The sequence below is a fragment of the Bolinopsis microptera genome, chromosome 9, assembly GCF_026151205.1.
Source record: "Bolinopsis microptera isolate Bmic1 chromosome 9, MBARI_Bmic_1.0, whole genome shotgun sequence".
NCBI lineage: Eukaryota > Metazoa > Ctenophora > Tentaculata > Lobata > Bolinopsidae > Bolinopsis > Bolinopsis microptera.
In genome coordinates, this window is record NC_087080.1 from 12,175,959 (window position 1) to 12,191,167 (window position 15,209).

Consider the following 15,209-nt stretch of genomic DNA (forward strand, 5'->3'; position numbering starts at 1 on the left):
AATATTTACAAGTCAGCTAACTACATACCCCAGAAGTCAGGAAATATTTACAAGTCAGCTAACTACATACCCCAGAAGTCAGGAAATATTTACAAGTCAGCTAACTACATACCCCAGAAGTCAGGAAATATTTACAAGTCAGCTAACTACATACCCCAGAAGTCAGGAAATATTTACAAGTCAGCTAACTACATACCCCAGAAATCAGGAAATATTTACAAGCCAGCTAACTACATACCCCAGAAATCTGCGCAGTGTATTTTCTGGGGAATATCGCCCAACACGCGGTCACATCTCCAGTTTGAGAAGTGGGCTAGTTTCCTCTGGAGGGATAATGACGTGCAGTTTTTACTGGTGGGGGCGTGTCCTGAGATTATCTTCTGGAACTTCAAGTCCTGAAATGTGGACATCATTTCGGATGGATTATTCTCAACTATGGATGAATTTAGAAACAATAGGTTAATTTCTTTGCTCTAAGCGTTAAAAAGGACCAGTGAATACCACCAAGCGAGCAAAAACAACCATCTCACAAAAAGTGGATATCCACTCTCATGATCTCAACTTGAAAACTAACCTGCCCCTTCTCTGTAAAGCGAGCTGCTTTCTTAAACCGCTTTTTCCTCCCAATACGAGGCGTAGTCTCTATTATACGATCTGTAAGATCTGCGAATGGTCTGAGATGGTGGTCGAGCTCGCCCTGCTCATCACATCTCACGTATCTCTTGTAGATCTCACGAAGTAGCTGGAAATATTACTTTTAAGAAGTTTGCTCTTTCAACTTTGGCAAGAAGTTTATAGTTGTATTAATTTACTTCACATTGGTTGAGCTGCCAGATGCAGACAGATTTATTCCAATGTGAAGAATCTACGTTACCTGATCAATAGTGCGTTCCCTCCTAGCAACAAACTGCGGAGTCTCATACACAGCCTTCTCCCCGTTCATCAGCTTCACCAGTAACACTCTTCTAAAGTGGTCATGGTCCGTGTACTCTCCAGAAATCTCAGGTCCGTAGGGCGGGACCGCCTCCTCGTTAAAAACGCGCAGCAGATAGGCATCTTGTTCCGTCTTGTAGGTTACTGACGCGTAAATGTGACTCATTTGGGAGAGGAAACAGGTAGGGTCGAACTCGTCGTCTTCTTCTTGGAACACGATGTTTACTATGTCGTTACCTATGTGCCTCTTTCTCTCCACCTGTGAAATATCGATTGTTAATTTTGTGTTGGAGTCATAAAAGGAAAGAGTGTTGCGCTTGTAATGACAGAGTGTTGTGATGAAAGGTCTATATGTTGTGTTCAACTATTCGTCAACTGTAACTGTTCATTGTGAAAATGATCGTTGGGATTTCGTATTTAGTATTTACAATCGTAATTGGATATTCAAAACTTCTACTGTGACTTGAGAAAATCGATTACCAAAGCTATCGTTAGCTTTGATTGGAAAAATCATGAGTTTTGAAAAAAGATCGTGCCTGCTGAGGGTTATCTTTAGAGAAAGGGAGCATGTTAGCAACGTGGAACATAATGTGTTTCCCTTCCATCACCGTTCTGTAGGTGTGTGTTCCTGTTGTATCTCCTGAATTGGGGCGTTAGTTTGTTAAGGGAGACAAATATTATGTTTCTAGAATGGTCATATTTTGCTGTAACGATGACAAATTAGTGCGAAGCAGAGTTAGGAATTTAGGAACTAGAAATAATAAACCGCATCAACAGTGACAACACTCAACAAGCGTGTACGTACCAAGAAAATAGTGATTCTATAAGTTTGCGCGCACATGATAGAACGCGCGCACACGATAAAACAACGTGGGGACTACATAAAATTACTTCGCGCGTTCCATTTAAAATCCTGTTCCTCAATTTGGAACGCTTCGTTAATCTTAAATATGTTAAACCGGCTTAACACGGGCGGAAATAGCTACAAACATCCTAAACATTCGCCTCACGTCAATGACATCCCGCTAAACTAAGAAATTACAGGGAGCTGACACGGCGGAACGTCTGAAAGGCAGAGAAGGTATCATTAACTTACAAAGAAAATATTTTCGAATGTAAGCGGACACCTGCTGGACGCAGGTTACACTACAGCACATAATATTATATGTACATGATATCACACTGGCTGCGCTCCAACATAACTACTGCTATGCAACTCCGCAACTTTACCAGTATATTCAACTATCCAATACACTGTGTGTTTAGGCTTCAGGAGTAGTGGATATCGTGTAAATACACACACACACACGTAAACACACACACACACACACACGTACAAAAGACTTTTTAAGAATAATGCAATTATCATACCATGCCTATATTACTGATACAAATGTAGGTGTTATATATATAACTAATGAAGAGAAGGTATGTATGCGATGTTGTTGTAAATGCTAGTTATAACAACACATACAGATGTCCAACTTTGATTAGTTATGCAGAATACTAGAACACCGAAATGTTTTGAGATTTTTTCCTTTTCACCCTTTTGAAAAAAGGCAATAGTGAAAGGTTACGAATGGACGATTTTGCAGAAAAACGTGGATTTTGGAAAACGAGATAGGTGGGTTTAAATATGTCGTGTGTCCTTCCTTCCTTCCGTTCGTTACCATGCAACGAAAAAGTTGGGCGCGCGCGAGGATTGCTTGCGGAGATGTGATGTTTAGATAGCCTGTGATCTATGAATGCGCGGCGCGACTGTGTTTTAATGTATATGATGCATGTAATGTATAATATTACTATTGGGTAATGCGCCCAATTTGTACGTGGCACGCGTAGTGTATTGAGTATAGTTTACCTTTGCTGATAATTTCTTGAATTACAGATACAAGTTAAGTTCTACGGCAATTGAACTGAATTTGAAGTGTTTCCCGTATTTGATGCATAATTTATCAATATTATTACCATGAAGATTGAAGTGAGCTGATTGGAGCTTATACTTAAATTTATAGTAAATGTGAAATGGAAATCTAGCGTCCGCCAAAACGAAACAACGGGCGCAATTCTTGTTCTGGGTTAGACTTGATCGTTGTTTTGAAATTATTGATACAACATTTTAAAACTAATGAAGGGGCAATGCGGTTGTATATGTCTTTGGAAATTTCTCCGTTTTTAATAACCGAAGATCAACAGAAACTGAAATTTTCTAAAAATGTTGAAGCTGACGCAAAATTTGATCACACTTAGAAGTGAAAGCGAAAGTTAAGATAAGTGTGAAAGCGAAAGTGAAAGACATTACCTTTGACGTCTAAACCTCCTCGGTACTCGTTAAAACCTTTAAGAGCCACTTTCTCCCCGATCAAGTTTAGAAACTTCTCGAATGAAGGTGTAATATCGTCTGAAAATTGGAAAACTTCACTTCTTAGAAAAATACGAAAATTACATGATCTATACGAAATATCCCCAGAAAATACGATATCAACACGATACCAGCTTGTGGCAGGTCTAGACGGCTGACTTGCTGCCTAACGGGTAACGGTTGATGACCGAAGTGGGAGTTTCAAACTTTCACAGTAAATAAACAGAACGTTGAAAAAACATGAACCTGAATTGTACTGATACTTGGTAGCAATGTTATTTATGTAGTCCAGTGTAAAGCATGTGACTGTGGTTTTATGTCGGGAAGACTTGGTTACCTCTGAATATTAGAATGAACAACCATAGAGGTCGTTATATTAATGACATTTTCTTTTGTTCTCATTGAATATTTTGTAATATGATTTCTGCTATAATTTATTGGCATTATACCAATCCGCTAGTTGATACTCCCTTGTGGATGGCCGTGAAAAGCCGAAACTATTCGAGTAACAAGCGGGACACCTCGAGAGACATTGTTTTTATGTGTTCGTGAATCGTGATGACCATCAATCTTAAGATTCTATGGTGACTGCGGCTCATATCTCAATACCATTATTACTGACTAAAGGTATCAACAATACTTGATGTGATTTCTTTGTTAGTCTTAATGGAGGCGCCTCCTATATCTTTGTGGTGGCCTACAACTCTTGGTACCACTTATAACTATCTATATTCTATTAGACAGAAGACGTTTCTAGTTTAATTACATAACATTTTCAAAAGTACCACAAAGAATTGTGGTAATATTTGTGTCAGAATAATGTGATTTGCAGGTGATAAATTCTGACGTTATAAATTCAGAACATTTGAACACTACTTATAAGATGTGAGTCGAGTGTACGCTTTAGGAGTGTAGAGTAGTAGAGTTTAGAGTGTAGAGTGTAGAGTGTAGAGTATAAAATAATTGGTTATTATCCGTACATTATTACACGTATAATAAACAAAATAACACGAATATCAAACATGTTAAAGTGTTAATTCTATTACTCACTCTAATCCTCAACTTTACACTCTAGAGCGCGTGTGTAAGCAGTTAGTTAGTCAGTTAGACCAACACAGCCTGTAATTATACGTACTAGCTGCTTTGCGCCTAATTTTCAGTCCACGCACCTGTCACGTGGTGTAGAGACTGGCTTGTGATTGGCTGTTGCCATGGTCACGTGCTGGCTGACAGCCAATAAAACCACCTTGTTTGCTAGTCAGTATGTCAGCAAGACATCACGTGATACCGTGCTGCAAATTGTTTTTTCCTCAACGCAACAATTTCAAAACCAAGACCGCAGCTAACAAGGTTGGTTGAAACCCTTTAGCCCCCACCCCCCCCAAACGGCAAAAAGCGGGCATTTTTTATATACCCTTTTAAATTAAATCATCTTTTATTACATAAAATTTTTAAACCAAAACATCAAACCAAAAAATTTACAAATTAAAACACCACCAAAACCAAAAAATTTTTCATTAAAAATCAAAATTAAAAAAAATTTCCCCTTTTAAAAAAAAATTAAATTTTTTATTTTTTAAAACAACTTAAACACCACCACAAACCTTTTAAAAAAAAAATTTTTAAATTTTTTCTAAAAAAATCCACTTAAAACAAAAAATTCTTAAATTAAAATTACAAAAATTTTAAATTTTTTTTGGGCCCCCTTTGCAGGAAGTACAAAACATTGGTAAGGGTTTTGTTAGACAACTGGGCTGTAAAATTTTTAAAAAACCGATTTCTTTTTTATTGTCAAAACCCCATAACCCTGTGTTGGAGACTGATAGTATATATTAGTTAAAATTATTTTAAATTATAATTATTAATTAATTAATTAGAAGAAACTTTTTTATTTGACGGGGTTAGTTTTTTAGATTCAGAAACTTTGTAATGTGGAAACCGGAAACCAAACCGTGAGGTCTAAACTAAATAAAATTTGGGAAAGTTATGTACCTTGGTTTAGAAAACCACCACCAAATTTAAAAGATTTTTATTTTTTCCATAGGGAGGTAAAAAAAGGAAAAAAAATTAAAAAAACCGTTTTAATTAATTCCTTTTCTGACAATGAGTAAAAAACTCAAAGTGATAATGGAACAAATACACGCCACTTACACAATAAGTTATCCTTATTTTTCTCCCCTTGTGCCCCTCACACACATTAGATGGATAACATTTCACTGGGTTTACTGTAACATATTATCCCCTCCAAACATTACATTCTTGCATGCGACCACCGAAACGCAAAAATTCGCTAATTCTGTATTTCAGCCATCATGTAGTGCCAAAGCACAAGTTTTGGCAACCCGTTTCAAGTGGGTCCAACCCCAAAACCTGACAGATGGTTATATCAAGTTCCATATGATCAAAAACATTTTCATTTTAATCAAATTCGTTTTAATTTAAAACACTACCCGCCATGAGAAAAGGGTTGATAATTCCTAAATTCCTTAAACCAATTTTTCATGCCTGATTGATGCTCCTTGCAAATTGAGATTGTAAGTCCCAAAATTGTTCTATTTTTTAATAGGATTACAAATAAGGGGTGCGGGTAGAAATTTATTGAGTGTTCTCTACTCCCACCGTAACATACACAAAATGAGCTGCATTTTTATACCTTCAAGGAAGCAAAAACAAAACAGAGAGGGGTAGTAGAAACAGCTCCCCATGCCATAAGTCTAAATGTTTTTCAGAGATTCAAATAAAGGAGATATCTGTACGAAAGACCGCTGAACTTTTACTAACCCCCCCCCCCCCCCCCCGGGCCCCCCCTTTCCCCTCCCCCCCCTTACTATTTTTTAGTGGAAAGGGGGGGTTTGATAATTGCGATAGCAAAGGTTAAGGGAGTACCACATTGTTACTACTACTACTAAAATGGAAAAAGGGGAATGTTGGTTATTTTCGAAGGAGGGGATTTTGGGGGGTACCCGGTTATCTTATTTAGTCCCTGCTAATTTGCCTCGTTACATAAAAGACTGTTTTGAACCCCCCCCCTGGGGCGGTACCCGTGTTTACCACTGTTTACCACTTAAACCCACGGGGGACGGATAGAAATTAAATTATTTATTGAAAGTAAATTTAAGCGAGTATGTAAATCTTATTTTCTTCCAAAATCTCTGTTTACCCTGGTCAAAAAATTTGCACATAATGTGCACTATATTCCCTTATGCACAAGTACACAGTAAAGGGGCTGCTCCAGGGGGGGCCCTGATCCATTTATTTTTTAACTACAGACTTTTATTTTATTACTGGGGGTTTTTTGAATGGACTCCCAATATGCGTATAAAATCAGGGATTCATGCTTTTAAAATTAGGGATCTATTAACTCCTCTATTAAATAGTGGTAAGAGCACAAAGGAGGAGTAGGAGGCACCAAGAAGGAGGAGAAGGGAGAGGTTTAGCTAATAATAATAATAACCACTAAAACCTTTGAAGCAAGATTACAACATTTCCCCTGAGATTGTCAACATTGAACACAGTGTTATCATGGTTATTCAGACTCCTCTTCAGAGAAAGCTAGATTACTGTTGTAACCAGATTCCAGAATGTCCCTCACACGGATCTTCCAACAAAAAAACATGGCTTTGTGAATTAAGGCTTAATAGTGTGGAAATACAGAAGAGGAATTGAAGATTCACCGTTCACATGCCAACTAAAACTAAGTATTAGTTTTCCTATTTTTAGTTCTCACTTGTATATTGGTTTTTTTCCTATTTAAAAAAAAAAGTTCTCACTTGTATATTCGTTTTTTTCTTCTTTTTTCCACTACTCTAATATTGATAGGTGTCATTATATTAGCGACGTGTCATTATATTATATGTATGTGTTATTCAGTAATTCAGAGACAAAAAACATAACATTTTCATCATTTATTACTTATAACCTTTATACAGTTTTGCAGAGAAGGATAGTAAAGATCAACATGTACAATAGATATAATTGTAAGAAGTTACAGGTAACAAAAGAGCGTTTAATTCCCTTCCCTCCGGAAGAAACACACACAACACACGTTTTCTCTTCTCTTCACAACACAGATTGTGTGTAATGTGTGATAAAAATTACTCCTTCATAATACATATCTTTAGCTGAGTATGTTTGTAGCGGGGGATGCAGTGTGTTATGAGCTACACAAACTGTAAGTATAGTAGAAGAACCGTCAGTCACCCTGTATCACGCTTATATTACCATGTGTTGTTTTTACACTCATATCTTGTTCATACTATCCTATATTGGGATCGGCACATGGTTCTGCAGGGGCATCCTAAACGTGCTTTTTTGGGTTGCTACTCAAAAAGAGGGAGTAGGACAAATACATTAGCCAAAATACATAGTACATACAGGTTTTGGATGAGGAAGGATGGGAATTAAACGTTGTGAAGCGAAATCAGGTGAGAAGTTGAGCTGTTCTCTGGATCAGTGGACTTACATTTAATAGATATTTACATATTTGGATATGGCTCAATATTTAAATATGCTAATAATTAGATATGCTAAACAGACTTGTATCATGCAATTAAAGTTGTATGTAAGCAGCCTGTGTGTTAGACTGATAATTAATACTTTAGACCGCACCTAATTTAACTAACTGACACGTTTCCGGTAAGTTTAAGATTACAGATAGCTTTCATCAGCTCCGAGCGTAGTACACACCAATTTGGTACACCCACATTTTGGGTGGTTAGTAGAAGGACATCATGTTCAAATTTGTAATCTTCAGGAGATGCTAGGTTAATGAATCTAGGAATTTCGACGTTTCTTGGAAAATATTTCAATTTTAAAACTGTTGACATATGCAATATACAGTGTATAGACTTGGACACTGTAAGGGGGAGGTAGCCAGATTTTTTCTGACACGTGACAGCCATTAACAAATCAGCTTCCAGCAGTGACCAATCAAATCTTTGAATTACTGTCATGTGTCAAAACAAATATTGAAACCCCTCCCCAAACCCGGGTTTCCAATTCTACATTAATTAAAGTAGTTTAAAAATTTCCCTGGGAAATGGAATACAATTTTCATTTTACTTACACTTACAGAAGACTACAGAAAACAAAAGGTTTACATCTTTTCGGAGTATATTTTTGGTTGCGGTTTTGGAGAGTGAAGGGGAAAAGGAGGTTGAAATCATCTCTACCCCATTCACTGGGGCATTTTATCGGGGCAGTTATTGGGACAGGAACTGGGGCTTTATCGGGGCGGGTTTCTGGGACGTTTATCGGCGGTTATCTGGGACATTTATCAAAACAGGAAATCGGGGGCATTACGGGGGAGGTTCTGGGGCAGGTTTTTGGGGGTAGGTTATCGGGGGCAGGTTATCGGGGAGGTTACGGGGGCAGTTCTGGCAGGTTTTATCAGGAAAGGGTTATAACTATTTTTTTGGAAAATCCTCACCCTTATACAACAAATGACTTTTTTTTTCACCTACATTCATACGAATGTTCAGATTAACAATTAACATGTATTGTATTGAAGTGTGCACAGTGAACAGTGTATTGTCTCGTATCATGTGGACCGTATCTCTGTTTAGCTAATTTATTCGTTACGTTATATTTTCTAGGAGCCGCCAAAGCTCCAAAGGAAAATTTAGCAAAGAAATATTTCATTTTTTGTTACCATCTAAATTAGTACAGAAGAGCAACACTAATTTGAATACCAATCACAAAAGTGAGGCGCTGTTCCTCCAACTCTTCTTGTACAAATATAATTGTATCAGCTGGTTTGTTACTTATTACTTTATTACAACTACTGGGTATTTTATTTACTGCTCCTTATAAGGACAGTTTTACAGGGAGCCTGCTAACACTTTGAATTTACTTCAGATTATTCAGAATAATGAACAAATAGAATATCTGCTAAGAAAGCACAGAGAATTACTAAGAAAACAATATGATTGAATTATTATTATGAAAAGTAACGCCGTAACAGAGAGGCAAAATCATGACACAGATTATATAACATATAATATTATGATAAAATGTTTTAATACCATTTAGATGACCACCTCACTCTTTAACATACGTATTACGTTCGACAACTAAACTAGTTACATAACATAATTATGTCTAGAAGTTTCCAGAGAAACCACTTTTCTCTCAAATTTTTAAAATTTCTACATTTTCAGTTCCCCAGCTCATTAAAAGTTCAACACGGAATCTCGGAATTTTAAAGATTTTCAGTAATTAACACTTATCAAGAGTAAAGTGATATGAGTGCTGTGTGAATATTATCATAACTGAAAATATGTAAGTAAATTTATACACATTATACTAGGGGATGAGGTTTCGTTAACCTAAAGCTCGTGATGCAGGTGAAATATAAGAGTAATCGCTGAAAAAGAAGAAGAGATCTGAACCGTATAAGTACACGGGCTCATTCTTCACATCAAATGTTTACAGTTTCACATCGGGCAGTGCAACCTTCACATTTGTAAGCTCTAATATTTTGATGATCTTTAAACACTGGCCTCTGAACAATAAATTATCAATGATGTATATTCTGAAGTCTGAACCTTTCAAATAGCCATTACAATCTGAAGTCTGAACCTTTCAAATAGCCATTACAATCTGAAGTCTAAACCTTTCAAATAGCCATTACAATTGAGAGCTATTTTTAAATATTTCCCGCGTACCCCTTCTAAATTTAATTTCTTCAACATCCCTTGTTTTTCAACTGTTCAAGGGGTTTTTAAACATGGAAACATTTAAACACCCCTTGATCCTGTCTACCCCTTTCCCCCAAATACAACCCGTCTCTATTTAAACTGTCGTCAGCTATCGAAAAAGTGGGCAAATTACATACCGCTTAACTTCCTTCATGTTATAAGCAGCAATTGGCCATTTGGAACTTTTCAATTATTTAATTCTTTTTCATTGTCTAGGATTAAGGGGGCGAATTACAAAATGTATAACTTATTTCTTTAGGCATAAAAAAAAGGTTTGTCCCCTCATTTGCGTATGCTATCCGCTGAAACGATTTGTAATAGCACAATTTAAACAAGTCGCTCCTAAATAAGGAGTGGGATGGTGCTACCGGCTTAGTCATCCCTCAACTTCCCGTGTACTTATAAGGAGCCGGAAGTGCTACCCCGCCCCCAAATATTAAGGGTTAGAGTGCTAGATTCACCCCAAGTATTGCATAAGTTGTCGTGGAACTCGTGAGAATGAAACTGGTGAGTCTGTGAAACTGGTGGGTCTGTGGAGCTGGTGAGTCTGTGAAACTGGTGAGTCTGTGAAACTGGTGAGTCTGTGAACTGGTGAGTCTGTGAAACTGGTGAGTCTGTGAAACTGGTGAGTCTGTGAAACTGGTGAGTCTGTGAACTGGTGAGTCTGTGAAACTGGTGAGTCTGTGAAACTGGTGAGTCTGTGAAACTGGTGGGTCTGTGGAACTGGTGAGTCTGTGAAAAATCTTTAAACCGGACTATAATACTCTAACAGGTAGCAGATCTATTTAAATTTTAATAATAATGAAATAATTATACGGTACTTTTATAATGCTCATTAAATCTACGTAGGTCAGTTGTTAACTTTCAGGCGGCAGTGTCAGAGGGAATTTGAAGTGACATACGACACATCCCCTCTCTAAAAATAGAACACTTAAAACAGCAGTTTTAACCTTAAACGATGTGTGCTAATTCCTAACTTCCTTAGTTACAACTCACTGTTGCAGAGTATTTCGTTATCTGTGCTTTGTCCCTTCTTTCTGTACAGCACCCCAAACTTGAAGTTGATAGCTCCCTGTGAGATTTTAAGATTTGATATTACAAAATATTTGGTAGCTAATCATCAGCTCTTTTCTTTGAAGATGTTATTTTTAAATGTTATTTCTGTTGCTTCGTTAGTATTGGCAATCGAATTTCGTGCAGTGCAGTTCGATGAGTCTTAATATTATCAATTTCATTTCGAGGATCCAACACCTTTATTTGCAAGCCAAGTTTCTTTTAGATGCCAGAAAGTGCTATTAACACCTTTTTAACTACTAAACAAACTATTCCCCAAATGCCGACATCAACAGTAAAAAAGTTCGAAGTACATAACCACACAAATACCACACAAATACCAGCCCTCAAACGAACCTCTTGCTCCTCGATGTAGAGCAGATCTCTTTGTATCTCTGCTTCTTTGATCTCACGGGGGGCCCGCACCACGTTTATATCACCAAACTCTCTGTAAAACACTTGATTTAGTTTACTCGAAATCTTAATGCGAGGAGGCTGTTTGATTTAATACAACAGTCACAGTCATTGTCTTTTAATTAAATTTATATTATACGTGAAGATTCTCTTTTGTAACTCATTATAATGTGACACATTAGGGTAACACATTGAATCAAACACAGGGTAGGTTTCTAATTGCATCTCCTCACTTACTGGCATATTGACTGGGGACTCCGGGTTTTCTGCAAGTTTACGGGCAAATAAATTCTTTGTAGCCCCTGTTGAAATGTTTTGTAAAGGAGTAGCATGACATTCATTAATATTATATAAGCTCTGTTTTATAGGGAGTTAATATAATTGCAGAAGTGAAACAATTTGAATTTCACACAATTTTACAAATAGGTATATTAAATATTTGCCAGTTCATGCCAAGAAAGGGTAAATGATCATCCCACAGAGATCTGATATCTGCTTTTGATAGTGTATTAATGGCTAATGCACCAACTAAAGAGCAGTGTTTAAAACATTATCGAGTAAACTTCTGCAGAACATACAGTTTTAGCCCAGAGAATTGCTCTGTAGTGTTCATCTGATTTTACAACAGATAGAATGAACATGTTCTTCTCTGCTGTCTTGCCATAGTAGTTCTGATGAGCTGAAAAGTTACTTTCTTATTATAAGATTAGCAAAAGTTTCATGCATTACATAGAAACTCAACTAATGATTATCATAATAAGTGGAAGCTCAAGTATACTGCAAGTAAAGGATATAAGGATAGAAATGAAGTAATCACCTGTTCCAAGAAAATACTTGAAGTACCATCGGAGATGTGATTCTGGATTCTCAAGATGTATGGCACTGTGAGTTGACCCAACACTTCCTCGCCCACTAGCCTGGTAATATTGTATACATAATAAATATATGATTAGTAAACCCTGTCATTAATCAGATATATAACTCTTTAAAAGCAAGGATAAACCACATAAACCTGAAAGAAAAATATGAAAGAATCTCACCCTTCCGTTTTCTTCCCAAAACTTCATAATTCAACTTCATCACCAAACTAAGTACTTCACATTCTAAAATGATAAAAGCTTGTTGTTAAAAAAGAATATTTAGGTCTAATAAGGTACTAGTAGACCATGGATTTTTTAGCCAAACCTCTTCTTTACTTAGCAACGTTTGTTACTGTGAGGGTCTCACCCACATCCAAAAAGTTTTCCTCCCAGTCAAATATCTACCCCTGTAGCCAGACTGCCGGACTGCCGTGTTTCTGGATGTGGATTGTGGGGTTTCAAGGCTACAGATCTTCTTGAATCTTGATTGATGATCCAGTCAATGAGAACATGGGCAAATATAAATTTTCACTCCAAAAGTGTCTTAGGAACAATTCACAGGAAAGAGCGACCAATCGAAATGAGCTTATAATGTGCTGTTGCATTTCTGCAATGCTACAAACCAGCAATTCATGACCAAAGACCATTATCTCGGCAGATTACCACGTCTTGCAACAACAACAACAAGTTATCACATGCCAGACAGACATCTTGACTTAAAACAATGAGATAAGATCTACATTCCCATAACTATGGTTAGGGTCAAACGTTTTACATAACTTAACATAAATTACAATATTTAAAACTATAATTACTTTTTTAAATCAGGAAAAACATACGTAGAACAATTGCTCTTCCTAACAAGAAATGCGGCCGCTTTTCTTTTGTGGATGGCCGCTCAATTTCCCGATCCGTGATGGCGTATTTATCATATTCCATACAACCTGGGGACGGCCCAGTCTTTACTGTTTATATAAAACATGCAAATATGGCGAAGTGACATGCCGACTGCCGAGCGCCGCCCAGTTAATATAATTCTATATTGAATTTGAAATCGTGTATACTTCTAAGCTCTGTAACCATATGTTTATTGTTTATGCAACCTGACACGGATCTGTGCAAAATAGTAATACTAACTCAAATAATAATAATATGCTATCAATTAGTGCCTAGTGGGATACGTACATGATGAAATTAATATGTACTTGGTTGGTTCGGCGCCGCGCGCCAACAATTATATAATTCAGATTATCACGCAAATAAACTTTGCGCAGGTAGTCACTACGTGGGCGATAACGAGCTCGCAGGCACGTACGCACGCACGCACGCTCGCAGGGCACGGTCGCAAAGCTACCATATATCAAAAAAAAAAACCTCGATCGCTAACCCTTGGTCCTTGACTCTTTTGTGCCTTCGGCACGAGTCATGGATCGGGAAAAAATATTTTCAGAAAGTTCTTTATCATTATTATCAGAAGGCAAGTTGATAATGCATTGACTTTTAATACTATCGATAATTGATAAATAACATAAGAGGGTGAATCTTGGCAAATGAATAAATTGTTAAGCTGGATTACAATCCCTCAACAGATTGAGATCACTCAACAGATTGAGTCACTTTAGTCACATTCATGTAGTATGCGGATTGTGGATTGTGGATAGGAACATTATTATTGAGTCTCATTGTTGTAGCATTTTAATTTCACTGCCATGATGCAATGCCGAACTTACATCAGCCGCGCAAAACTTGTTATCTATTATTATTAAACAGTAATTAGCATGTTTACAAATTGCGACTCCTATCAGTTTTGCAGACCGTTAGTTATATAGTACTTTTAGTACTGGCATTTATTATAATATATTTTATTTTACATTATTATATTTTAGTGTGACTTCTATAATTTCATTTATCATGTAATTACCATTGATTAATAAATTGCGGCACACGCCAGCCTCCACCGTGGGGTTTCAAAACAAAACAAAGGTTAGTCGCGTATGTACACACAAGGTTTTGGAGATTAAAAAGTTATAATATTGAATAGTCTTCTTCAATTATGCTCATCAACAGCTATCCCCAGCCATCCTGCCCATCTAATTGTAAACTTTCTATGAGGATAATTCTAGGTTTGTACATTTTGAATTATCTTCGTATGCATCTTCTCGCAACCATGTATATGCGAAGGATTGACATCGTGAATCAAATGTTATATCAGGTGTAGAGTTTAACTTACAAATTTGAAATTTTTGACGGCTGACGATGGTGAGTCGCTACATTTAATTTAGGACTCTCATAGTCTTGAGTGTCGGCGCTCAAAACCACCGCCCCGCCTTACATAACTTCGTGGTTGCGGGGCGGAGCCTGTGCCGTTTGTTTCGGCCTCGAATGACGAGTGCTTGCCCATCAAATACACGATTGAAACACTAATTATTTATTGACATTCTACAGTTCCAAAATGAAGTAAATTAACTTTGAGCTTTGTTTTGGCGACTGCTTCATCGATGGGCGGGTAGGTATTTGTTTGTTTAGCAGTGTTGAAGATTAAAGCAATTATATAATGTATATCTCCATCATAATATATGCTAGTGTAAACATATTATATAATCAATAATACAAACAAATAATATGAGTGATTAGTAAGTCGCTAGATCATAGATGTGATTTAAGCACATGGTTACGTCAATTATTATTAAAAATTAATTGCTCTAACCAGAGCCCTCTCGCTTGCAGTAGCGCGACCGCTTGTGAAACAAGCGTGCACGCAAAACACGTATACACATGGCTATGTGAAAAAATTAATGCACTTTTTGCTTTAAAACAATTAAATGTCACATCATTGTGATTGTAAATAAAAGATTTAGTTTATACTCTAGTACAGGCATAGTTGAGGGGTGC

General features: G+C 36.9%; 1 protein-coding gene across 2 annotated transcripts in view; it reads right to left on the reverse strand.

Annotated features, from left to right (window-relative positions):
* The window catches only part of LOC134820632 (GTPase-activating Rap/Ran-GAP domain-like protein 3), a 29,425-nt gene extending 16,855 nt beyond the window's left edge, over positions 1-12,570 (reverse strand). For both annotated transcript variants that reach the window (XM_063831134.1, XM_063831135.1), the window contains exons 1-11: positions 12,498-12,570; positions 12,275-12,374; positions 12,036-12,136; positions 11,695-11,759; positions 11,401-11,491; positions 10,987-11,062; positions 3,233-3,331; positions 1,470-1,573; positions 875-1,192; positions 575-742; positions 239-395 (exon numbers count right to left, since the gene is read on the reverse strand). In XM_063831134.1, coding sequence (XP_063687204.1) covers positions 239-395; positions 575-742; positions 875-1,192; positions 1,470-1,573; positions 3,233-3,331; positions 10,987-11,062; positions 11,401-11,491; positions 11,695-11,759; positions 12,036-12,136; positions 12,275-12,374; positions 12,498-12,524 — 1,306 coding nt within the window. In that variant the 5' untranslated portion in view covers positions 12,525-12,570. The remainder of the gene's footprint in view (positions 1-238; positions 396-574; positions 743-874; positions 1,193-1,469; positions 1,574-3,232; positions 3,332-10,986; positions 11,063-11,400; positions 11,492-11,694; positions 11,760-12,035; positions 12,137-12,274; positions 12,375-12,497) is intronic.
* Between the last annotated feature and the right edge of the window lie 2,639 nt (positions 12,571-15,209).